Below are 26,292 nucleotides of genomic sequence, written 5' to 3'. Positions count from 1 at the left end.
AGATATACTTGGGCCAGTATATGAATAGCTTCATTCTTTTACTGTGACTTCAACATCCTTCCCCATAACTGTGACCTAAACAAATCAGACACATATACACTGAAATGCTTCCGTACTTCCGCTCTTACAATATGTGGCCACTTCTATGTGGTGGATCAAAGGAACACAGCTAGCGAGTGCCAGTGAAGAAAAGTGTCTTTTTCCTCGCCTTTCTGCCGTCCTTCCCTGGAGATGCCCGGACCCAACCCTGCCATCTGCTGGCTCCATCCAGGTGAACAAAAACTCATACCGGCAGATGACCCAAAGCACCTGGTGTTATGAAGATAAGATGCCAGACATTCCCATCTCCCAGCAGCTTTTTGCATGCGTTTCATTATCATTAGGAAAAAAATACGACACTTATATATAGAGGAGCGACAGCTTTTAAGGAATCTCGGCGAGCACAGATCATTTACAGAGGAAAAAATAGACTGCGCATTCAGGAGTAAGAGAGTGAGGGAGACGTGTGTGGAGGGTCGTTGGAGGAGGTTTCAATGCTTCAGAGAGGTGCCTCATTTTCCAGTACCATCTGTTCCTGGTTCTGCAAGCTGGAAGCCTTGTTTGTGTCAAACACCTCCCACATGCTCCGAGGAGCCAGACATCAACAGCAAGGACTCCATCACCTGTTTCAAACAACTGCACAATGTGACCCGCTGCATTCGTTAACTACTAATCACACCATGTTTGATGATGTTGTTAACCCACTCCTTGAGAGGTTCCCAGCCTCAGGCTTTTTTTTCTTCTTCTTCTTCTTCTTTTTTTTTTACTTACAGCCAGCCCTGAGCAACTGCTAATCTGTGCTTTGGACAATGAAAGGTTTGATGAAGGGAGAGAGGAGGAAGACCAGATCTGTGCTGGAGGCTGGAGTCGGCCCTACTTCCCTCAAGGAGGACAGAAAGATAGAAGGAAGACAGAGGCGCATGAACAAGGCCACGCTCCTCCATTTCAATCAGCTGCTGCTGTCTCACATGGCAGCAGAGCATCCAGAGGGGAGGTGCCGCCATGAATCCTAATTGCTCTCTTTTCGCCACAGTGTAGGGTGTTTCTATGCAAATCTGTCTAGAGAGGTATCTAGTTTATGCAAGACCAACTGTATGAACTGAAATGTGAGCAGGAATCTCACTCAGACAAAAGCCTTGGCGGGGAGATGCAGCTATTATAATTCATTTGGATAAATTATTCATTTTGCACATGGCCCTCCTGAGTGCAGGACAGAGCGCAGTTTCACACATGCAGATGTTTTGGCATGTATGTATTCCGCTACATCGATGGGCACTGGCCTCAAGTTAAGATATATGGCTTTAATAAGAGTGACGAAGATGCAAAATAATGAGATGTCTGGGAGCAGAGTGCAGACATGTCCACCGAGAGGCAGAGAGAAAGTAACATTATTCTTCAGTGTGTGGCAGTTAGAGCAAATTCTGCTACATTTTTACCTTTTATTAATACCCAGTGATGCACATTTGCAACTGAAATGAACGCACATACTGTATTACTAAGTAATTCTGTAAGTTCAAGCTTGAAGAGTGAGGGCGCTGCTTTGCGACCTTGCAATAATTTTGGTAAAGTGAAATGAACTTAGCAACACATCTGCTTTTCTTTGCAAACTCCTTTGACAACACATCTGCTACATTAACATCACCGATTGTGAATGCATGCACCATTGCTCATGCTAGCATGGCTGTGACACCACACTATTGTATCTCATGAAACCACTGCATGTGTGGCTCATGTCTGTTCTCACCTATATCAACAATGGCTCATCTGATCTACTTCAGACTTGGCGCGTGTATTGATGGGAACATCAGTAATTGCAGTGTCAAGTGTAAAGTCATTATTGTGAGTGATGGTCTCATTTTGGGGGTCTTTGTGACCTCTGTGTGCACACAAAGAATGCCACAAAAAAGTGAAATTGAAAACAAATTGTACAATCATTAAAGTATTTTGTGTTTAATTTGAATCATTTTTTACTCGCGTCATATTCTTTGATGTTTCAGCAATCCACCATGTACTCAGGGTTGAATAGTCCTAACATTTTTAAACTGTTATGCAGTTGATGGCTTGACTAATATGTGATGACAACTGATTGAGAATGTCACATTATTAGTCATGTTTACCTGTTTGTTATTGAACCATTTACAGAAATAGGACAAATACAGAAGGTTATATTCCATTGCTCTGGCTGGAAGGGAAAACATTTCAGTGTTAGTCATTTTAGCGTTGGCATAATGTGGTCTCATTCCCAAATCAGCACTGGGAATAAGACAAGACTCTCGCTTGAGTCACTTGTGGTCTAGGTAGTTCTAAACTAATGCTATATTATTACATGTAGTGCTAGGCAACAACTCTTTACAGTCAGTCATAAGGAGTCACAATCATGCTAGCTGGCTATAAGATACTGTTTTCAGCAGGCAGATACAAATCCATCCATCCATCCATCCATCCATCCATCCATCCATCCATTCTCTTCTGCCTATCCTTATTGCAGTGTTGCAACGGGGATGGGGCCTGTCCCAGCTACCATAGGGTGAGAGCCGGGGTAGACACTCACATTCACATGTAGCTATGGGCAATTCAGAATCACCAGCTATTCTAACCAGATGAAATGCATGTCTTTGGACTGTGGGAGGAAGCTAAAGTTCCTGCAGAGAACCCACACAGACATGGGGAGAACATGCAAACTCCACACAGAAAAGCCTTGGCATGGAGCGATCGTTAGCATTGTTGCCTCACAGCACACACCATGTTAACCAAGTCACCAGCAGCTCCAGATTAGCAGAAGTGAAGACTACCGGACACACATCGGCTCCAGCGGCCTCTACATTGTTTTATATGTACCATAGACTGTGTAACATGGCTGTAGCTTCCTGGTCAGAAAAATTAAGTCAATACAGAAGAGCCTTAATACTAAATTTTAGCTGAAGGCTTCCAGAAAATGACAGACGTGGTTGTAAAAAGACTTTTGGTTCAATACACTTCATTACACTACAAAATGAAGTTCATTTGGCAAATCTTGATCATACTGTATTTAAAAAAGGACGATTATCTCTGGTTTGCTTTTTGGCTACTGACTTGTGCTTCACTGGCTGTCAATCATCAAAAGAGCAAGTGATTTCACAGTCACACCTGTGCCTCCTAATCACATCTAGTTTTTTGAAGCCAAGATGATGACAGTGGATTCAAATAAAAGGATTCCAGAAACCAGTGGATGACATCAAGGCAGCAACGTCCATCATTTACACTGTCTGTCAATCTAAGCCACAGGTGTCGAACTCCAGGCCTCGAGGGCCAGTGTCCTGCAGGTTTTAGATGTGTCCTTTATCCAACACAGCTGATTTGAATGGCTAAATTACCTCCTCAACTTGTCTTGAAGTTCTCCAGAGGCCTGGTAATGAACTAATCATTTGATTAAGGTGTGTTTACCCAGGGTGAGATCTAAAGTCTGCAGGACACCGGCCCTCGAGGCCTGGAGTTCGACACCCCTGATCTAAGCCGTAACGCACTAACTGCATTACCCACATCGATGACTTAATAAAATCACACCCTGTAGAGTTGGTTTAAAGGGGGTAACCATCCACAGAGGCTAAACCCATTTTTTCTGTCAGGCTGTAAACATGATTTTTAATGCTGCAAAATTGGGCATCTAAGCATTGGAGTCTATGGGGATTTACTCAGTTTTAGCTGTAGCCTCAAGTGGCCAGTAGGGGAACTGCACATATGGCACTTAGACCTTGGTTTCAGTTTTCAGCTCTGGAGTTCACTACTTACCTGAGGAAAGATGACTGAATGTCTTTGAACTTAGAATGGCTGTCCAACATTTCTTGTTTTTTATGGTATCCCTGGACCACCCTGCAATTATATTATCAGCTTAACCACACATAGAGTTCTGTACACTGTAAAAGCCTATACTAAGTGTCACAAACTACAGTATGTGTTGATTCATACTGACTTATGGTCAACCAGAGCTTGTAGATCAAGCATTACTGTCTTTCAAATGTAATGATATGCAGCTCTGTGTGCAGTGTGCTGATCAATGAGAGTTGTGAGAAGAATACAGTGAAGCCTGCCCCCATCCCCACCCTTGGTACATACACAGACATATACAGAAATGCACTCTGACACCTGGCTCTTATTACAAACCCGTCAGTCACAAATGACCATAATCTATACTCTTCTCCCGATGGCCCTCCTGGGAAGCTCTCTCCCCTCATTTCATTTTTCACATCATCCTCTTTCACTTTATTTTCAGTAATTCAAAGCCACTAAATCCAAATATGAGTAGACACAGAGCCCTGCTGTTTTGACAAGTTAAATGACTACAGGCAATGATGTGCTTCCCAGCCGGTCTGTAAGCAGCACACGTCGCCAGTCGCCGCCTTGCTGTGAGTTTAACAGAAATATGCTCGCGTGTGTGTGTGTGGATGTGCATGCGCTCTCCTTATTCCTGCGGCCGCATGGCCCTCTGCAGCATCTTTTTGAGGTGAAATTGAAATGGATTGGGTAGCTCAATATTTTATTGACATCAACTTCACAGAATGTTGCTACAGTGACACCGAGGATAATTATTTCACCACAGATTTCTTCCTGCCTGCATTTCTTTCCCTCTCTCTTTCAGCCTTCCTCCAAGCCCTTCCATTCCTGTAGAGAATTAGTTCTGCATAAATTACCCAGTGGAATATTGAATCAGTCTCCAGCCACCAAAGGCGAGTCTGTGTGGCTGATTACCGAGCAGTACACACAACACGCGTGCAGACACACACGCGGAAAGAGGAAGAGGGGCCTCTGAGCGAAGAGATGACACCATTGCAGAAAACATGGTGAGGAGGAGGAGATGGAGTTCAAGGGATAGGGTGGAGGGAGGGGCACCAGCCAGTCTGGATATGGAGAGTGAAAGCTGTATTAGCCACCCTAGCCATACACTATCTCCTCATTACTTAGTCATTAGCAGGGGCATGGTTTTAAAGGAGGAAAGGATCAATCAATTGTCTTGGGTCAATGTTTTGTAGCCTGATTATGAACCTTGGGTGGCTCTGTAAATTAAGCACAGTAATTACTCATGTTAATTACACAAAGTTGGTGGCTACATTGATCAACAAATACGTTTTGAATAATGTAAATGGCACGTGTGGCACTCAAGAATTAGTATTATAGGGAGGGCTTATGAGTGCTTTCTATTTACACATATAAATAATTAAGGTAATTTTGCATAATAGTAAGATTTAGATCATCAAATAAAAATACATTAAATTGCTTTGTATCATTTCTTAAATGTAAAGATTAACCATGTCTGTTTAGCTTTGTCTTAATTGAATAACATAGTGTATTCACCATAGTAGGATTTTTGTCCTTTGTCTCTGTATTGTTTCCTTTTATCGCTCCTCTTTACCCTCACCTCCTAACTGCTTGCGTTAGATGGCTGCCCCCACCTTTTTGTTGGTCTCGTCCTGTAAGAAGGGAGTTCTTCCTTTCCACCATCCCCAAGTGCTTGCTCAAAGACGGCTGCCATTCATTGGAGCGCTCTCTTTAATATTGTATAAGGTTTACTTTACAGTACAAAATGCCTCGAGACGACTGTTACTGTGAGTACTGAATACTAATAACGTCAATTCATTGTGTTAGACTTTTCACCATTTTCAGTCTTAATAAAATACATAATAATCTAGGGACTCTCTCAACTTTAGTATACATCAATCCTGCAGATTTTGTGGAAATTGGCAAAGTGCATTATCTGGTCATTACATACCCTAGAGCTTCAGCATATACAAGGGAAAAAGTTGCATAATTCATCTAAAAGCCTTTCTCTGAAACTAAATCTATCACAATTTAGCACAGTGACAGTAAACAAATCCCTGGATCCTCCCTCCTGAGAGATGGTTTTCCTGAGCAGACCTCGGATCTGAGAAGTCTGAGATATTCAACTCCTCCATGGGGAGTGCTGCGTTTGTGAGGTTGTGCTTCTGCTCATGATTGGACGATTAACCAACCGTACTCTATTTCATACACAGTTTTGTACACATAGATGCTCAAGGGGCACTTTAAAGAGCGATTACTGTGTTACCCCTTAAGCTGAAGGCGTTGTTAGCAGAAGTCCCTCAAGTGTTTATCTGGATCATTTCTCATGCTCTGTATGTATATGTATATGTTTTAAGTATTGGACTATCCTTTTAGAGACCAACCTTTTCAGGAAGCTGTTTTCACCAAAGGCAGATTGAAAAAGGGCAGACCTTGTTAAACACTGTATTAGAGGTTCAATTAGAGGCCTTCTTAGATTCAGATGTCAGCAGAATTAGAAAATGGCAAATCAGATTCAGTTGGGCAATGTTCGCTGTCAGTGGTTATAAGCTGACAGAACTATTAATCAACACAAGCATGTTGTGGGAGGAAATTTTCATCAGGAAGTCATCAGTCGCCATCAGTGCCTCAATGCCAACGCATCAAAGCACACAGGTACAACAGCAGGTTTGTTTAGCCCGAGCTGCCTCCCTCACCCTGTTTCCAGCGGCTGGAAAAGCATTTGGTGCCATCTAGAGGCTGAATTGTTAAACATACTGTATGTGATATAAGAGCATAGATTGATGCATTTTCACTGAGGAAATATTTGAGAAAAATTGTCATGCAAATCCATCCATATATGTAAATATATATATATATATGTGTGTGTGTGTGTGTGTGTGTGTGTGTGTGTGTGTGTGTGTGTGTGCTGGATTGATGGATTTACATGAGAATCCCTATGTTGTTACATTTAAAAACATTTAAGAGTACATTAATTTTCTGAACAGTCATCTGTAGTCCATTAATATACTTCTCTTCATTTATTTTATTTCCCTTTCATCATATATGCAAACATTCAAAAAGTCATAGTTCTAAATTAAGGAGAGTTGATTTTTTTTCCAGAAATAATGTTTTTTAATTTAATTTAATTACACTTTTGAAGATGAGCTAAATTCACCATAAATCCCCCTGGAAGTAGTACTCCTGTTAGCCGCTAGGTGTCAGCATACAGGTCATACTAGCTGTATCCGTACTTCCGTGACTTCTCTTTCCGCCTGTTGTTGGGTGTATGCTTACGATGCGTTCAATGGCTTTCATATACTTTTTTTTTATTTTATTTTTTTAAAGAAATAGGCAATTAAAAACAAGTTTTGTGGGACTAGGCCGAGGAGACCATCGAGTGTAAATTTTAATAACAAAAACCCACAATATGAATATGATAAAATTAGCCTTTGTTAATTAAAACTAACTCCGCATATGATCGCCACATTTATTTAAGAAGGAGATACTACGCGTATTTTTTATGTCTATATATTTAAACAATTAAATGTATCCATGTATTCTGTGAAAGCATCTTTTTGTAAGTTTCCTATAGTTTTTTTTTAATCTGTCAATATAGTAAGGCCTAAAACAATCAGAGTACGTGTTGTTAAATTTCAAATAGACCCTGAAGGCAGCACTGCACGGTGGCTCCCATGCATGCTATCAACACATTGCATGCTGCTGACTGCTAGCATATTCACAACATGACAGTATGCTGGCTATTTCTGTAGCTTAGCATCCTGCAATGAGGACAACATAACAATTTACTTTCGTGTAATATTATTAATGTAGTAGAAGCAGCCAAAATGGTGAAGGAGCAGTTCAGAGAGACAGATGTGGCCAAAAAAAATTGAGTATGACCGAGGGAGGACTCCTGTTAGCCTGGTTAGCTCGCCGGTTAGCCACACAAGTTGTTTAGGTCGTTAATATAAGAATAGTTCTGAATTGTACGTTATGTCGTACTTACATAACGTAACGGTGGAATAGAGTTGAAAGCCTTGATGGACGCATTTAAAAAGTGTGATGAATGAGTAAATATGCTTCATTGAATCTGCGTATTGGCAACTAAGTTTTCACGTAAACGCTAGTGTCACTCTGTAAGCATGCGTCACCCAATAGTTCAGTAAGTTCAAGATAGGATTTTATAGAAGGTTTTCTTGTAAGCTTTGCCTATGATATGCTAGAAAAAGTGGTTTCAACAACAATACAGCTGTGATCAGAACATGGCCGTGTCATGGACACGAACGAGCCAAATACTTTATGGAGAAAAGTTTGATTAGAATGACAAGAGGTGTGTTTGGATAAGGACAGGTGAGGCTTGCAAACCTACGAACATTGTACCAGCTGTCAAGCATAATAACGGCGGCATCATGTTCTGGAACTTTTTGCTACTGGTTTCATCCACTTTTTTGCAATGTACAAAGTGGATGGAATAATAAAGGAGGAGGTCTACCTTTAAATCCACTAAATCCATTAAAGATGTATGCTGTATAATCATTATGACCTGGAAAAGGAACAGTTCAAAGAAATCATTTAAAGTTCAAGATTACTATGACTATGACATTGGTTATAAACTTCTGACCAAAGGTGTACCAGAGCTCAAGCAATCCTGCTTATTTGTTTCCTCTTGTTACCAACTGGAGATATTAAACTCGTTAATTTGTTTTTGCTTTATTTTATGTCATTGTTTACAGAAGCCACATCTGCTTTCGGCATGAAATCTGCTGAGCAGATGCGGCAGCAGGCCCACATCCAGGTGGTCAGTAAAAATCTCTACAGCCAGGACACCAAACACACTCCACTGGCCTATGGAGTGTTGGACCACCGTATGGTATGACATGGAAGACCTTTTACTTCTGTTTGCAATGACTCAAGAAAACACCTGAGAAATGCATAAATACAGAAATACAGGGCATGGACATAAAATATGTCAAAAATGTTTGGAAGGGATTGCTAAGAGGCCTTTTATGTGAAAGTTAATTTAGTTTCCATTTCCATAAATGCACATCACGTTCATTCTTCTTCTGTCATTACTAAAGATCAAACAGCCATGTTTTCTTTGTGCTAGCTGGTTTGACAACCCCATCTATGAAAAATAAAAAGTTATCATATATCATTCCAGGGCTAACAAAACTTCATTTAAATGTTGAAGCTGACTCAGTGTGTTCAGGTCTCATTCAGCTCCACAGCCTAATTATTTGTAAGCATTCTTGATGATAACTAGCCACAAACAAAATGATCAAATTTTCTAATCTCTGTCCACCTTGGTGTAATTTCAGCTCTGTGAAGAAAAGAGTCCAGTTTTGTGATTTTTTTTGTTGTTTTTTTTTTTTTTTGCATTAACAAATTAATAAAAATCATTTAAAATAGTTATAAGATATACTTTTTTAAATATACATTTTGAGATTTAGACATAGGCTCAAGGCTTAATGGAAGTTGTGGTATAAAGGCATGCATATGAGAGAGACATTTTCTCTGTGTATACGTGTGTATACACTTGTATTTATATAGTTTGTCTCTACTTTTCTAAAATTAAATAAAGGAAAGTTTCATTATGAATAAATAAGAAAATAATGGTATTGTTTTAAGAGCTTTCACTCTTTATTATGACATCTTTAAACATTTAACTTTAAATATTTAAACATTTACACACGAAAGCTTCTTTTGGCTGCTCCTTTATTCACAAGGGGTTGTCACAGTGTGGAAGTCCACATGCTTGATTTTTACACCACTGAACTCTTATATGGGTGTTTGGTAAATTTGCATTGGTGCATCAATAACAGTCTTGAATTACCCATTGAGTTAATCCTCATATTTCAGCCTTATTTCTCCGATCTCATGCTTCCTGCAGGGCACCAGTGAGAAAGACAGACCGTGCCTGACATGTGGGAAGAATCTGGCAGATTGTTTAGGACATTATGGCTACCTGGATCTTGAGCTGCCCTGTTTTCATGTTGGTTATTTCAAAGCCACGATAGGAATCTTACAGGTAAATCCAGTGTTTTCTTGTTGTAGTGACTAAAATATCTTACAAACCTTTCATTGTGTTCCAAGAGTACATGTTTAAGGAATTGCAAGGTACATTTTAAAATCTATTTCAAAACCATAGATGTGAAATTGTATTTCTCCTTTAGGTGTCACTAGAGTGCCATAAATAGGCGAGAAATAAAGAGAGTCATTATTTCTTGAGTTATCATACTACTGTATTGCCAAATGTTGAAGTGGTGAAGGTGAAGTGATATGCAGTACATTTCATAATTTAAGACTTTGTGAGAAACGATAATTCAGTTCCCTCCTTGTGTATCCAGATGATTTGTAAGACATGTTCAAGGATGATGCTGACGAAAGAAGAGAAGCTGCAGTTCATGGATTACTTGAAACGGCCTAACCTGGCCTATCTCCAGAAACGTGGGCTGAAGAAGAAAATCTCTGATAAATGCCGCAAAAGGACAGTCTGTCTAAATTGTTCTGCTTTCAATGGTGAGGAGAGACCTTTGCATTTCATAACTGGTTCTTTTTAAAAGCCACCCTGACTTGATTGCTAAATCAGTGTGTGTGTGTGTGTGTGTGTGTTTACTCTTTAGGACCAGTCAAAAAGTGTGGCCTACTTAAGATCATCCATGAGAAGTATAAAAAAGTATAAAAAGTAGGCCTAATATATCGACATGGCTGTGGCTTACAGTCACTGTATGGTTTAAGGATAATTTGGAAATAAATATTAAAAGCATTTATTTTAGATGTAAGGAATTTTTAAAATTCTTTCTATTCATTTATTTATTCATTTTTTAGAAAAATCGATGTATTCTTTGAACTCAGGATCTTGCCTTCATTTCTAATTCCCTTTTCAGGAAAACCTGAATCCTCTAGTCGTGCTGAACCTGTTCAGGAGGATTCCTGAAGAGGACATCCCTCTGCTGCTGATGAACCCCGAAGCAGGGAAACCCGCAGACCTTATCATCACCCGTCTCCTCGTGCCTCCTCTTTGCATCCGACCGTCTGTTGTCAGCGACCTTAAGTCTGGCACCAATGAAGACGACCTCACTATGAAGCTAACAGAGATAATCTTCCTTAATGATGTCATTAAAAAGGTATCTTTCACCTGTACACGTTAACAGCAGGGGCTAGTGCTGGGCGATATGACGATATATATCGTGTGGACGATAGAAAAGTGTCTATCGTGCCATTTGTCTTCTATCGTTTCTAACCCTAATTTTATAAATTATTACATAAAATATATCATTAACCCTTTACAACCGGTCGGAACAGGCACGCTCCGTTTTGCCTAACTATTTTTAAATCCCTGTAGAACTGGAACCACGTAAGGTAGCGCAATAATTTTTTTTGCATTTGAAACCGTAGGAGTTGTACTTACATCTTATTCCATTAGCTTGTCCTAAGTCACGGTTTCCTTCCACATATAGCTTTGCAAAAATTGCATAAAAAGCACTTCCAGCAACAAAAACATAATATTCCAGACTTGGAGGAACAAAAACGATATTCCAGAAACACGCTTTGCCGATCCGATCAGCTGCTCATAACACTTCCTACGTTGTACAGCTTTTGATGATCTGGTGGCAATAAAACGGAGGAAGAATATGAATGAGTTTGGATAATTACATCTGTTTGTATGTTATATATTTCTTGGCTGCTTTGTTGTTATTTTAACCACTAGTGAGCTGTTTATTGACACTAGCTGTAAATCAATACAAAGTTTGTCTATGTCAGGGGTCTGCAACCTTTTACACCCAAAGAGCCATTTGGACCCGGTTTCCATGCAAAAGAAAACACTGGGAGCCGCAAATACTTTTTGACATCTAAAATGAAGATAACACTGCATATATTGTTTTTTATCTTTATGCTTTGTGTGAACAACTTAAGTGTGTTGCTTATGAAATCCATGAAGTGCTACAGAGAAAATTACATTTTATTTATGTAATCAACACATTTTGAACTCCCTTATATCGCCTTTGGGCTGTTGGAGCTTTGACCTGAGTTTTAAAAAATAATTGGTAAAAAAGCTCTATGCTGCTGAAAAATGAAAAATAGATATTTGCAAAATTCTGCCTAAATATGTATTTGACCTGGTTAATGCGTGCGGCGGGGCGTGGTCTGCAGCGCCGCTGCAGGGGAGGCAGACGCACCTGAGCGAGGCCCGCAATCACGCCTCGCCGTCTTAATGTCTGTGCTCTCTATGCTGTTGTGTTGGTATGTGTCGGGCTGTGAGCTGAAAAGCTACAGCCGGCTGTATGCGTACAGCAACCGTGTGTGAAAAGTGCTCAATATAGAGATGCTGGAAAGCGTGTTCATGCAAACATCGTCGGGTCTGCCGTGATATGTTTACAATGGGACCCCTGCTCCTGAACCTCTGCGCACAGCGTCTGCTAATCGGGGCTGTATGAAGTCAGTTTACGCAGGACTGTAAGCTGTCATCTGTCAGGCGTGAGCGGTGTTTGTCTTTAACGTAGTTCACAGTGGAGAACAGCTGCTGACATAATGTGGATCCGAAGATCCATAATTGGCCTACCTGGGGTTGAAAGTCTCGATAAATGCACGGCGTTTCGGCGGGTACACCGGCTTCCGCGAGTGTGACGCTTATATTGAGCGAGGAAAAAATAATAGAATATAATTTTATTTTTATATTTCAAAATCACAATAACCTTTCAATTTAGAACTACAAGTTAAAAAGAACTAACATAAATAAAATACACTTCAGCTAAATACTTCTAATTTATTTTCCCAAACCACGCGGAGCCGCAGTATAAGGACTAAAGAGCCGCAGGTTGCCGACCCCTGGTCTATGTGATTGGCTTTTATCCTTATGTATGCTCTCTTTCAGAGTGAGAATTCCCCTCATCCATAGGGCACAAGGGTCACTGAAGAATATGAAAATGGTGTGAATCACACGTGTGCAGTCACAACATTTCAATCCAAATGATGTAAAATTGCAGAGAGACTAGGGCTGCACGATTTTTTTGCTTAGAATTGAGATCACGATTCTCTCACGATTTTCTTTTCCAGTATAAATATTTATTGCACTTATTAACTGCACATCAACTGCGTAACAGTTGAGACTGAACATAAAAATAAATGAACATAAAAACAATAAATGTGTCACATTTTGTCGTTGCCGCAAAATGTTGTACGACACTGCGTGTATAGAGCAGGTAGTGCAACATTTGAAAAATAGTTGCAGGACGGCACTGTGTAGCGTTTGTCTAGGGTGTTGATCATTTCCTAAATCCCTCGTTTTGCAGTGTGGATGGGAGCCATATCTTTAGCCAGGTGATAAGTGATAGCCTCCATAATTTCTTTGTGCCTGCGGGAGTTTGACGGTTATGGGGAAGCGCTGTATCAAGTTCCCGTTGTTGATGTGGTTGACCGGGACGGATTCTCTCCTGTCACTTTCTTGGCCTTTACAGCTTCGTCATCTCTCACGTGCTCTCCGTTGTTTTTTCCCTGCCAGCTGGCTTCGGTATTGTCATTTGTTGGAAGAGTGAGTGCTTGTTTTCATGCAGATTATGTCCCAGATCAAAATTCAGTACAATCGTCATTTTTTTTTTTTTTTTTTTTTAAATCGTCATTTGGAAAAGAGATCGCGATTTTCTAACGATTAATTGTGCAGCCCAAAGAGAGACCCTCCTGGATACGTCAGAGCCACTGCAAAAAGACTGAGGTCCCGGGAAGCCCTGACACCAAGGAGGAAGCACATTCGGGAAGTCTCACCTACGCTTGGTTGCTTCGGGGGTGAGGGGGGGAAGTGCTGATTGGGCCCCCGTCGGGTAAGCCCGCACTCCAATCTCCATCCGATCAACTTTAGGGCAGCCAGGTGCAGGTGTGATGGACCTATGTGCAACCATGGGAAGGGGAACCCTCCTGGTTACCTTGACTACAAAGCTCACCCTTACAGGACCTCAGCTGATGCCAACAGCAGCTGAGCCACGAGGCAGACAGAGAAGATGGACGCACGACAACCTCCACCTAATGGACATGACACGAGACTACATCCATCCTTGGATGAAAATGCCTGTTACAGATACATGTTTAACAGGACCACAGAGAAAGACTGTTACGTTTGCTCGCACATGCCGAGCGTATTAACACAACCATTTATGGGAAACACCCTGGAACAGGTGCACTAATTCTGATCTCCGACCACACCTTCAGAATGACTTTTGTAAAGCGCACAACAACAACATCAACATCCTCATCCAGGAAGAAGCGCTCAACTTTAACAGGTTTTAAAGAGACTGTTGATCGGCGTTGGAGTATCCCTGGTTTTATTTTGTTTTCTTTATTTGAGTTATTCCTTGTTTAAAAGCTGTAATTTCACAGATAAGTTTGTCACTCACAGCATACGCAGATGTACCAAAAACCGATGAAGATCATGAAGACTTATTTTCCTATTTGTTAGATGAAGATGAAGTGTAACTAATGATGTAGTAACTGAAAATGTGAAAGACAAGTAGTTACTTACTGATAACATGTACATTTCATTTCTCTGATAAACAGGAGGGAATGTTAAAAGAAAATTGTACATAATGTGATCAGCCACATGAAATGTGCTCTTTTTGTATCACTAAGCAAACCACATGTCTATGTGACTTTTCACCTAATAACTCTTGTGATGATGAACTTATTCAGCTACTAACCGCTTCCTGTTTTCAGAGAACATTCAGATGTAGAAAAGGGAAAAACCCGCTGTTCTGAGTGACGTTGTTATCTTTGTACACACACACACACAGACAATGCTAAACAAACTCACACTCAAGAATAACCCACAAGAAGAGATACCAAATGAACGCCTGTGGGAGATGTTTGACCATTAGACAGTCCTCTCCAACATCATCAAACATAGGAGGGAATATCTTTTGGAAGAATAGTGTCCAGCGCTCCAGTGACTTTCCAGACATTTCAAGAATAAACATAAAGGAGCAGTAGTGCTGTTCTGGTGGTCCAACACCTTAGTAAGAGGCTTTTTGGTTTTTCTATTAATTTGTCCCTCTTCTGTACCTGACATTCTTCTGTTTAAACCTCCAATCCAGCCATACTCCAAATAGGAATGTGCATAAAATGATGAACCAGACTCAAATATTTGCATTTAATAAAGAATATGGATGTGGTTATGTCTGTGCTGGTGTATACTGGGATAATCCCAGAGTCGCTGTGAAATAGGTGATGGTGGCGCATGTGTGTACGAAGCTTCTGGGATCTCCCTGAATTTAAGAAATTCATGAAGCCAGTTGGGGACAGGAAGCTGCTGGACGACATTGGTCCTCATCAGGATATCTGGTCCCAGCAGTGCTCTGACCTGCAGCCGGCAGATGTGTGAAAGACAGGGGACGGAGTCTGAAAGAAGGTGGAGAGAAAAGATCAATCGCTGCAGTGTTTCCACGTGCAGGTTATTTAACCTCTGCAGTGCATATTTACTGCTGTACCGAAACATGGATGTGGATCCCAGGACTTTTCTGCCACCCTTCGATCCAGAATATCTTTCAAATGTGGAGATAAAGTCGACCAGTTTACAAACTGAGGGAGGTAATTTAACACTTGGCTGTCTGCATCTTCCAGCGTACAAAGAACAGATGACACAAAGGAACAGATAATGATGATGGGTGATCAACCAGCTTTGGATCCTGACTTAAATTTAGCCGATCTCCTGTTTAAAAGAATTTTCTCAGGCATAACCAGACAGCTTTAAATACAGAAGCTTTTTTTTTTTTTTTTTTTTTTTTTTTTAAGATTATTCCCCCAAAGTCCTCTTTTGATGGGCGAAAAGGGCCACTGCTGGTGAGTGACGTTAGGAAAATAAACTGAGAGCAAATAAGATGAGTGAATTTGATTTTGGCCGGCAAAAACAGGCTAATGCAAATGCTACTATGCTGATCTTAATGTCACTAAAATTTAATTGGGATCCTTGTTTAACATCACTGACTAATAAAACCTGTTAACTGTGGGGTTTGACCTTATTTTGGCTTCTGAAGTGGGGGGAGTCAGAAAGTTAGAGAACTGTTTACTTAGAATATCCTCCTCTGATTTCTCCAAACAGCAGCTGTGCATGAGAGGGTAACCCTGAAACTGTGATTGGCCAAATTAAACAAAGTCAAGTTTTTGATTTTTAGAGGCCCATTCCTGGAACAAACCTATTACAGCTTGTTGATTACTAAGGAGATATTAACAAGAATGCGCACGATCGCAGTGTGGCCCTTTGGGAGAAACATGAGACAGAGGTGGTGTGGCGCCTTATATGTGGGGCTGAAGCAGTAAAGATGGTTCCAGTCCTGCCTTCAGGAGAAGAGGAAGCCAGCAGCCAGCAAAATATACTTGGTTTAGAGCCACACAGAGCAGAAAGCGGTCGCGATGGGCTGAGGGTCTACCTCTGCCCAGCTCGGCCCTGGCGTTGCGGCCAAATCATCGGGCATCTCAATTTCTCCTTGCGCCACAGCAGCCTCACACAGCAAAGGGTCGCCACTCGACAGGTTAGCCTGGCGAGCTAGCCTGCGGCGGAGTAGTTTGCGTGGGAAAGCCGCGCAGTGGATACAGAGATGAACAGAGGTGTTCTCAGATCAACTGCCTGCGTGTTCACGTCGGCACCTGAAGTGAAAGCAGGTTAAAAAATTAACTGTGTAATCTATTTTACTTAATTACTTCCTAAAGAAGAGGCCAAGAGGACATGGAGCATGAGATCCTTTAACAAGGAGGGAAAAAAATGTACAGCTACCATTAAAAGAAAATCATATTTACCGGCGTTAACGAGTATTTCCAGGCACCCCCTCTGTCCATACTGTGCAGCCACAAATAACGGGGAAATCCTGTGATCATCTACTGCCTCCAGGTTGCATTTATTAACAAGAATGCGCACGATCTCAGTGTGGCCCTTTGGGAGAAACATGATCTTAAATACAATCAGCAAACACACAAGGACCCCACAGCTAATGCTGGCAGCAGAGAGCAGGAACGTTTAAGCCCTACATTCTTCACAGTGAGCATCACAAGAAATCACTGCATGCCTGCATTCTGATGAAATTTTATGTGCCAGTTTGCACCTTTTCTGCAGGTGTTTAAAGGTAAAAAATTAGTTCATTTATAAGTGAAATGTAATAAAAAGTTTAATACATGCACAAAGTCTCCCTCTCTCTCTGTGCCTTGCAGCCAGTCAGAAAACATAAGGGAAAATCCCCAACAGATGTGACCATGCTTTCCTGATCAAAACCAAAAAGTCATGATCTACTGTTAAATGAAAACTGTTCGTTTAAGAACGTGAGTGCTAATGCTAATGCCTACCTTATATGCAGCTTGGTGCAGGCAGGTCCAGCTGGACTCTGTGTGTATTCTGCTGACCTCAGCACCTTTGCTTACCAGCAGTTCTACAACATTTGTGTGCCCGTGGCTAACAGCTGGAAGCAAATTTTGGGACATTCATTTGGTTAGAGGAGCTTAAAGGGTTAGACAAGCAAAAACAGAAAAAAATTAAACATCAGTGAAGCGCAGTTGTAATACGTTCATAAAGAGGACAGGACAAGTCGTTAGTGAGCTGGTTGATATCAGCGTGTGCTTTGAGGAGCAGTTGGACCACCTCCAGGTGTCCACGCTGCGCTGCCAGGTAACAGGCAGACTCGCCCTCATGCGTCAGATGGTTCACATAAACACGACTACATCTGGAGGAGCGTGCTGCACACAGGCGGAAACCAAAGAGGAAGAACAACATGCAAATGAGAGAAACGCAAATATAACTTTAAAACAGCTGCTGAAGTGACTGATTTATCCATTAATCATTCACATCCATCTGGAGTCTAGCAGAGAAGTAGAAGGATTAGAAATACCCTCAGAGGTGGGAGGTAATGAAGTACAGATACTGTGCTTCTGTACTTTGAATTTTACTCTTTATTTTAACACAAACAACACGCAAATCTCCTCAGAGCAACACAAAGTCTGAAAACTCTCCATAGAAAGTCAATGGAGAGTTTGTTCAAAATCAGTGCTGGAATTCTCTAATGACAGGCATTTTCAAATCATCATATCTCCTTAACGAAGCAAAGTTAAGACATGAGGCTTGTGCCAATATATCTTCAGACACTCCTGATGCTCACAATTCAAAAATTTTTTCCTCACCTATTACCGTTTGGCCATGAATTACATTTGTTTGAAGGTAGGAAATTTGTCCCTCGCTCAGATTTCTTCAGATTTCAAACTTTGGAAATGAGGCACTTTTTTCTCTCGTTATATCTTTTTGATGGATTTCAACAGAGCCCTGAAAATTTCCATGACTGTTCACCAAAGCCTGCTGTTTCTTATGGTGAAAGAATGATTTTGATGCTCCATATAGATTTAGAGTTACAAAATGTTGTTTGAGGGCAAGTCAAGGCAGTTTTTACTTCACCTCTACTCAGTTACAGTGTATTACAAGTCATATATCTTTAATAATTTATATTGTATCTCTGAATTATGAAGACCTGAAGATTCCCCCAGCTCTTCTGAACAAAACAGTGTCAGAATGACCGTTCTAGCCTCTACGGTTAGGAAATTATGGCCATTTGTTCGAGGGGAATCCTGAATGTCAGAAATACACTGAAGAAAACTCAAACCTCTCGCGTGCTATGGAGTTTTTACGTGTTTTGGAATTTTTACATGTTTTGGGGTTTGTACGTGCTTTGTCTCTAGCGGACACCGTAAATATACTTTTATTTATTCTCTCCACATAAAATGTAATAAATAAATCATACTACAAAAAACAACTATTTACATTTCAACTTTGAACTATTTAAATTTTCAGCTTTTTCCTTTTAAGCAAATTTAAAGTGAAACAACACAAAACACTGCAAACCACAACACAAATATAAATTAAAATATGAAAACAAAAAGAAGATGCACATTCTCTGTCATATGGGCCTGCATGAATAAACTTTCTGTATCCTTTATCATCCGCAATTGAAAATAGTTATCAATGATTACTATACCTTTCTAATGTGACGTTGTTGTCCCTGGCTCTCTTTCTCTCTCTCTCCCTCCCGCTCTGTTCCTGTGCTACTGCGAGTGTAACTACCGCCCCTCCCCCCTCTTCCCAGCGCAAAGCACAAGGCTCGCGTGCGGAGTGAAGCGGAAAAAAAGTGCGAGAAAGAGGGTGAGAGAGAGAAAAAAAAACACGCTCGCGTCGTTCACTTCAAAGAGTCGGCTCTAAGAGCCGTTTCGTTTCGACCAACACATCACCAACAACCATGATGAAAAACGCTCATCTGCTTCCATCACGATCAGCTGATTAACATTCAGCTGCTGCAGTCAACACCATCAAACTAACTTAGTGTTTAATGTTATGTTATTTAATGCTTTTATTTTTAAATCTTTACCAGAGCTTAAAGACTGTAGATGTTCACACCTGGTGTTAGAAAACCGAGCTCACAGCAGTATTTTTTTTTTATAACAGGAAATTTAAATTTTTATTGGTTACAGTGTTTATTACCACTTTTATCAGTAATGTACTTCCTATAAAATATAGATTTGATAAGTTACCGGTTTATTGAAATCAGCTAGTGAACACATTGATCACTTTATTGAACTACACGCCTTGCACTCTTGTGAGCTCTGGTTACTAACAGCAGGTGTGAATGTTTGGGGTCCAAAACGCAGATAAAGATTAGAATAACAAGGCAATGTAAAATCAGTTTAATGCAGTTTGCAGTAGCAGCTCAGATGGAAATCAGCCAATTGTGAGGAGAGCAGAGGACCAAAACTGTCAGAGTTGTGGGACAAGTGAAGAGAACACTGTTGGCATTATTGTTAGCATAAAAGATGGAAATTTAAATAAATGTTAAATTTTAAAATTGATCATTGCCTCCTGTGCCTAAATAAATAAATAAAATATATATATATAGATATATATATACTGAATACCAGTAAAAAAAAAAAAAAAAATGAAGTAATGCACTCCTTTCAAGGATGCCCCAAAGACCATCACTTTTCAAAAACAATAATAATAATAATAATAATAACAACAATAATAAGTAATACAAATAATATGAAAGTTACTTACATGTCAAAGATGGTGCTTGTGATCTTGAAGAATCTAAATGTGATAAGGAAATGAAAGAAAGTGCATGAGAAAAAAAAAATACAAACATTTTCGTTTTTTCCCAGGATAATTCAATATAAAAGATTCTCTTACTAATGCACAAAATGAACAGTGTAATTAAAAGTTTGAAAGGCACTGCATGTGTTTATATGGTAAACTGACTAATTCAAGCAGCAAACACTAGCAGTGCAAAAATGTATCTAACTAGCTGACAGACTTTAAAGTCACAGGAAGATATATCAAAATGGTGACTTATGCCAGAACAAATGACTTGACAGACATAAATCCTAAATTCCTTTAAGTAAAAAATTGGTGACATAGTAATAAGTGGTCCCTAGTGGTTTTCAAATTACTACATGGCTTGTTAATTTTTTATTAAATTATTAAGAAGCCAGATTAGAGCTGGGCGATATATCGAGTTTTTTAAAAATATCGATATATTTTTATACGAGATATAAGATGTGACAATATCCTTTATATCGATATAGTCTATGTTACGTTATAATTATAGTTGCGGAGCCGCAAGTTTGCCTGTCTTTCGTCCACTTTTGTCTTTACCCAACGTTACTCGACCTCGCCTCTCCTTCACTGAACACAACTCCCCCTCCTCCCCCATTGCTTCACCTGCAGGCAGCGACAAGATGGACACGGCAAATCTCCGTTAATGAGTTACTGCGCATCGCCCCGTGCGTGGGGCTGGACGGCGTCAACGTGTTAACGAGCTAACCACGCTAACGAGCTAGCCACGCTAATGCCATGCACGGCCTGAAATCCTTTCATTTTCTCAAAAGTTGACTGCGCGCCTTTTGTATGAATTCTGGTTGTGCTTGATGACCGCGAACCGATTTTATGTGATACACGGCGCTCAGCAATCTGTCAAAAAATGTTTTAGTTCGACTTTGGTAAGCTACGGAGCTGCACCGCTTGATGGATTGTCGGAGCATTACGGCTACCGAGGAGCCTCGCGGAGTAATACGTACTGTGCTTCAACGTAATATTACCGTATTGTGTGTGTATAAGGACCATAAACGAATGAATGAATGAATGAATGAATGAATGAATGAATGAATGAATATGCTTTATTGGCCATATGCAGGTTGCCCCACAGAGGAATAGGACCCCCCCCCCCCCACTTACACACACAACATAGACAACACATGGAAGTACAGGTCGGAGATCGGCAGCGTTACAGAGAAAAACACTGAAAAAGTACACAACAATGGGAAAGGTACAAGAGGAAAAAAAGAGACCTCTGCTCATGCTGGGCACCTATGGGAGGACAGCATGAGAACAGGAAACAAAAAAACTCCTCTGCACAGATAGCACATAAATGTCCACAGTACAACATATGTAGCACGTGACAAGCCACAGGGTTGGGTAGGGAGTGAGGAGTAGTCGGGAGGAAAACACAGCAGTCATCCTGCACAACGCTACCATTCCAGCGCGGCACACAGACCCGCCGTCTTCCCCCACAGGAAAAAAGCATCGAAGGCGTTTGGAAAGGGGGGGGGATAAGTGTGCTTGCTTTTCAGTGTAAGTGTATGTGTCTGCGTGTCCAGAGTTCAGCTGGGACAGTGTCCTTCGCCCTATCAGGCTAAGTAAACAGTCTGCCAGCCAACCCAGGTGGCGTTGCATAGAATGGGAAGAATAGTCATCACACAGTCGTTATCAGGGAATTGTTTTTGTTCGGCCCCAGCCTTGGTCCCACAGCTGGCGCCATGGTGTCCGCATGTTGATGTCGTTAATTTTTCTTTTCTGCGAGCAGCTCAGGAGAATTTCAAAGCTGTTCTTTTAACACTCCGACACTGGTCTCTCGATCTCCCGTTGGATAGCCGCGAGCCTCCCCATGATGGTATCAAACTTCCGTTCCGTGGTGTTGTCATTCTTTTGATTCTGAGACCCCACAGCCGCAGTGATCCGTTCTGCGATGTTATCTAACTTTCGCTCAAGGGTCTCATCCTGAGCAGGCCTCTCTTTGATGTATCCCAATATGCGCTCAATGCTGTTATGTTGAGTCTTCACGGCAGCTGTAAGCATCTCCAAGTTGTTGACCATGCTGCGTTCGTTCAGAGAAGTCGCGCCTCGTCCCATCGTCTCAATTCCAATTCCAGCGGGCAGCCTTGGGGGGGTTTGAACAGCCGGTTCCGCTCTCTTAATTCTCCGATAAGCCAGGGCCAAGCCAGCTCCGATCAGCAAGAACCCTGTTATCATGGTTCCGAATAGGTAGATATCTTCAGCATCCTCGATCGACAGTCCCGCCAGGCACACGACCCTCCATGTCTGCCACCCGTTCATCGTGTATCCGGCAGGGAAAGTTCCTCCAGGGCACTCGGGCTCTCCTGAGCCAGGGCTTCTCGTTGAGAAGAGGGTGTCAATAGCATTCAGAGACCAGTTGATCAAATCCATAATTCTCTTTTAGGTTTTAGAGAACGACAGTGAGAGACTGTTCAGGGAAAGTAATATACACGAGACAGGACAAGGACATAAGAGGCTAAGCAGGGAAGATAAGGGGAAGGAGGAGAGGAGAAAAGTGCGACCGCCTTCGCCAAGAGCCAAAGTAGAAGTTGATGGCACCTGTTCAGAGACATGGTTATGAAGCGGATTTCAAACTCCAGGCTGTCAGTCACGCAGTAGAAGATGGGAACAGAGCAGCTGTGAAATCTGTCTTTGTTATTATGCTCAGCGTCTTTTAGTTTACATTTTGACTCCACAATTGTGAGCTCTTTGTTATGCACAAAACAACATAGTTTTCTTTTATTTATAGAGCATCATTATTTAATAAATGCTCATAATTTATTTGAGAGTAGTTTTTTTCATGTACATCTATGCTGTATGTTAATAAAAGTGCCTGTGTGACATCTGGGACACAGCTTTGACTAAGAACTCTCTTTTTGTTCTTACTTTACGGCTTTAAAAAAAATATCGAGATATATATCTTATATCGCCATCCAGCTAAAAAATATCGAGATATGAATTTTGGGTCATATCGCCCAGCTCTAATGATGACCATGCCACCAACAACCTCCTAGACAATGGCAACACTTCTTGACCCACGGTTTAAGACAGCCTACATCAAGGAAGAGAGGGTGGAGTTCATAAAGATGAGAGCTGCAGCAGAGCTGGTGGACATGGTGGGAGCAACAGCACCAGAAAGTGCACAAACAGCAGCAGCCTCCAGTTCACCCCCAGCTGCTGACGATGATCCAGAGCTTCCCCGTCCCACAAAGAAAAAGAAAAGTTTAGGTAGCTACTTCAAAAAGGCAGGTCAATCCACCACCCACTCCCAACCCAGTAGAGCATCCATTGAACTGGAGCTCTCCATGTATCACCTGGACCTGACTCAGAGACTGACCCACTGGAGTGGTGGAAGCAGCATGAGACAAACTTTCCATTGGTGGCCAGGCTGGCCAGAAAGTACTTGTGCATTCCTGCTACTAGTTCTTCATCTGAAAGGGCTTTCAGTGCGAGTGGGAACATCATCACATGTAAGAGGTCATGTCTTAAGCCAAACACAGTTGACCAATTAGTCTTCCTTGCACTCAACCTGTAAATTCAAAAGTAACATATCTACTTCTGCAAAGTAGCCATTTTCTGTTTGCACTTTAATTTATGGTTAATGCCTTAAACAGAGTTCTGTTCAACTGTGATGCTTACTTTTGTCATTTTATATTGGTTTGCAAACTTTGCAGTACAAGGTTACAGATTTCAGAAAGTTAAGAAATAATTTGTTTATTTTTTATAGCTGAACTTTTGTGCAAATCTGAGTTTTCTTCTCAGAAACTTGAAACTGTTGTGCACTTTAAGTTTATTTTGACAATTCATTTTAAATGTACGTTTTGAAAAAAAAATGTGAAGGCCACAGCTATTTTCATTTGATACATTTATACTAAAATGTATGTTTCTCAATTGTGACAGTTCCGTTAAATGTCTCTTCAAAATAAAGTTGAGGAAAAAAAGTGAGGAATGAAATTTTTCAAACTTTTCAGAGAATAACTGGAAACATTGTGGTATATCGTGATATATATCGTTATCATGATATAAAATAATTCATATCGTGACAAATATTTTTTCCATATCGCCCAGCACTAGAAAGGACTATTGAATATTTGGGGATACTAGCCATAAAGAGGGTCTCGTACATTTACGGGCATCTAATTTCCTGGATTTAATGGTTTAAAAGTTTAATAGGTCTTTGAACTTGATAATAAAATTGAGTCCATTATTAGCAAAAAGAATTTTAAAAAAAGAGCAAAAAAAAATGCTTAATATATAATAATTGTTTTAAACTTAAGCTTTGTAATTGTAGCAGATTTCATTATGTCTGTAATTTTTTATTTAGCCCCACAGTAGTAAAAGCCATAAATGGGAGTTTAGTATTTTTACACAGCATTCAGCTATAGTAACATGTTCTGCATTTTCCTACTTCACCATCTGATCTGAACAGCTGCACTCTCTTAATAAATTAATAGCCAAACATTTCTCAGTAACCAATAACTAGATGGAACAGCACAGTATCTAAGAGAGTGATCAGACAGTGTTTGAGCTAAAGAAGCTGTGTGTTTCTTTTGGGGGCTTTTTGCACACTGATCCACCACCGTTTTCCTATAGTACAATGCATATCTGGTAACATTACCGTAAACGTGACCAGTAGGTTCACGTTCAGATCAGAAAACTGTTTCAGCTGCAGGCATCTACTCCTGTAATTTAAACAATCACCTCATACACCTCATGTTTTACACCCCTATAAGGTGAGCTTGCTACACTGCACATGAATATTACGTAACATGGTATGACTAGCTCATGTTCAAACATTTAAGATACTGTTCAGCCATTTTGTTTACTGGGTAGTGCATAATGGCCGAGTTAGCTGAGCGGGAATCCACTAAAGCCAAAAAAATTATATATATATTTTTTAATTAATTACAAAAACCTTACAGGAAAACCTAAGAAACAGTTGCAGAAGCACAGAAAAAAAAACTCCCGTGTACATTATAGTATGTAAATTCAAAAACTGTATAGAGAGAATGGCGCAATGAAAACAGAATAAGATAAGATGAACTTTGCTGAGTAGAATATAGGCAGTAAGAGTTGTGTAATTAACTTTAAATTATGTTTGCCAAAGACAATGCAGTAATTAACCCAGTTCTACCTGCTAGCTAAAGACGTTATGCTTCTCCCCCTTATACCGTTTAGGACGACTATAGAAAGTTACTAAAATAACTATTAATGAAAACTTATCAAACTTTAAGTATTTACCTTCGTCATAGTTTTCGATTCTTTGGTATCCTTTTGTCCTCCACATTCTCAAACACCAGGGAGAGAAAAGGCCGCAACTGACGAAAGACTGCGAAGACTAGACGCTAGGCGGTGCAATCTGCTCCTCCCTCTTTTTAAACGAGCCAATAGGAGCTGCTCACATTAAAAACAACTTTATTTAAAAAGTCATTTTACACCTGATACAAAAATTTTAAAAGTCAAACAATGCACAAGTTTAAAAGAACAATTTTATTTTTAAAAGTTTTTTTAAGCATAGGGATGGTTAATATGTTTAAAAAATTAATATATAATATTTATCAAATAATTGTCACCCAAATCAACATCATAATAAAAATATAATTAATAAAATATCTAATAATGATAAGAAGAATAATAACAGTTTACCTAAAAGCTCTTCTAACATTAGACTGCTTTTGAAAAGTTTCAATAGTGTCAATACACCATAAGGACAAGGGAGTTTCACAGTTGAAGTGTGACTGCTTGAAAGACCCCATTCCCTCTCCTTTCCACTAGTTCAAAGAAAATATAAATTATTTCTGGTTATATAATTTGAGGTCACAAGTTTGAAGAGTAACATTTTAACAGATCAGTAATATACTTAGGAGCTTTACTGGATCTGATTAACCAAAACTTCCAACTTCCATGTAGCTAACTGTCTTTTCTCTAATACAGTAGAGTGTGTCTGATCTACTAAAAATCCTCAATTGCATGTTTGCTCAAGTAAATAGTCTTAATTGTTTGAACAACCAGTAATCCTTAATTTGCAAATGCCAAATCTGGATTTTGTCTGTGTAATTCACTTTTATCTTAGGTTTTTATTTGTATTTTTTGCTTTTCTTTTTTTCTACTCTTGTGTCCGTTTTAATCACTTATTATTGCTGCTGTGACAAGTGAATTTACCTAAGATGAATCATGAAGTCCTTATTTTATCTTATCTGAGCCTCACCATGCAGCCTACCATGCAGAGCGCTGAAAGTTCAAATTAAGTACTTAAAATGAAATCTAAAATTAAAAAGTAACCAGTTTCAAACCAGTTATTTGGAATAGTGTGTAGAGTGTTTTGAGTAACATTGAATGTTCAAAAACATCAAAGTTCCTAG

At 40.2% G+C, this 26,292-nt stretch overlaps 2 protein-coding genes across 7 annotated transcripts; one reads left to right on the top strand and one right to left on the bottom strand.

Moving 5' to 3' along the window:
- The first annotated feature begins 8,566 nt into the window (after positions 1-8,566).
- Positions 8,567-12,905, top strand: LOC120441446 (DNA-directed RNA polymerase III subunit RPC1-like). Its single transcript, XM_039616566.1, has 6 exons — positions 8,567-8,683; positions 9,704-9,841; positions 10,161-10,332; positions 10,437-10,489; positions 10,701-10,940; positions 12,689-12,905. Exons 1-6 carry the CDS (start codon positions 8,567-8,569, stop codon positions 12,710-12,712), a joined length of 744 nt encoding a protein of 247 aa, XP_039472500.1. The 3' UTR covers positions 12,713-12,905.
- Positions 12,906-13,127: 222 nt separating this feature from the next.
- On the bottom strand, positions 13,128-25,482 carry LOC116327456 (ankyrin repeat and SOCS box protein 3-like). Of its 6 annotated transcripts, XM_039616564.1 has the most exons (6): positions 25,172-25,482; positions 19,877-19,909; positions 17,350-17,520; positions 17,134-17,246; positions 16,594-16,726; positions 13,128-15,198 (listed from the first exon to the last, which is right to left on the bottom strand). In XM_039616564.1, exons 1-6 carry the CDS (start codon positions 25,215-25,217, stop codon positions 14,951-14,953), a joined length of 744 nt encoding a protein of 247 aa, XP_039472498.1. In that variant the 5' UTR covers positions 25,218-25,482; the 3' UTR covers positions 13,128-14,950. The 6 variants fall into 6 exon arrangements, 3 of the variants coding, with proteins under 3 accessions (XP_039472498.1, XP_039472499.1, XP_039472497.1); XM_039616565.1 differs by lacking the exon at positions 25,172-25,482 and having other exon boundaries at positions 13,128-16,443; positions 19,877-20,381; XM_039616563.1 differs by lacking the exon at positions 25,172-25,482 and having other exon boundaries at positions 19,877-20,380.
- Between the last annotated feature and the right edge of the window lie 810 nt (positions 25,483-26,292).

Source organism: Oreochromis aureus, linkage group 8 (assembly GCF_013358895.1).
Source record: "Oreochromis aureus strain Israel breed Guangdong linkage group 8, ZZ_aureus, whole genome shotgun sequence".
Taxonomy (NCBI): domain Eukaryota; kingdom Metazoa; phylum Chordata; class Actinopteri; order Cichliformes; family Cichlidae; genus Oreochromis; species Oreochromis aureus.
The sequence above is the reverse complement of the archived record's forward strand: the minus strand, read 5'-3'. Positions and strand labels throughout refer to the sequence as shown.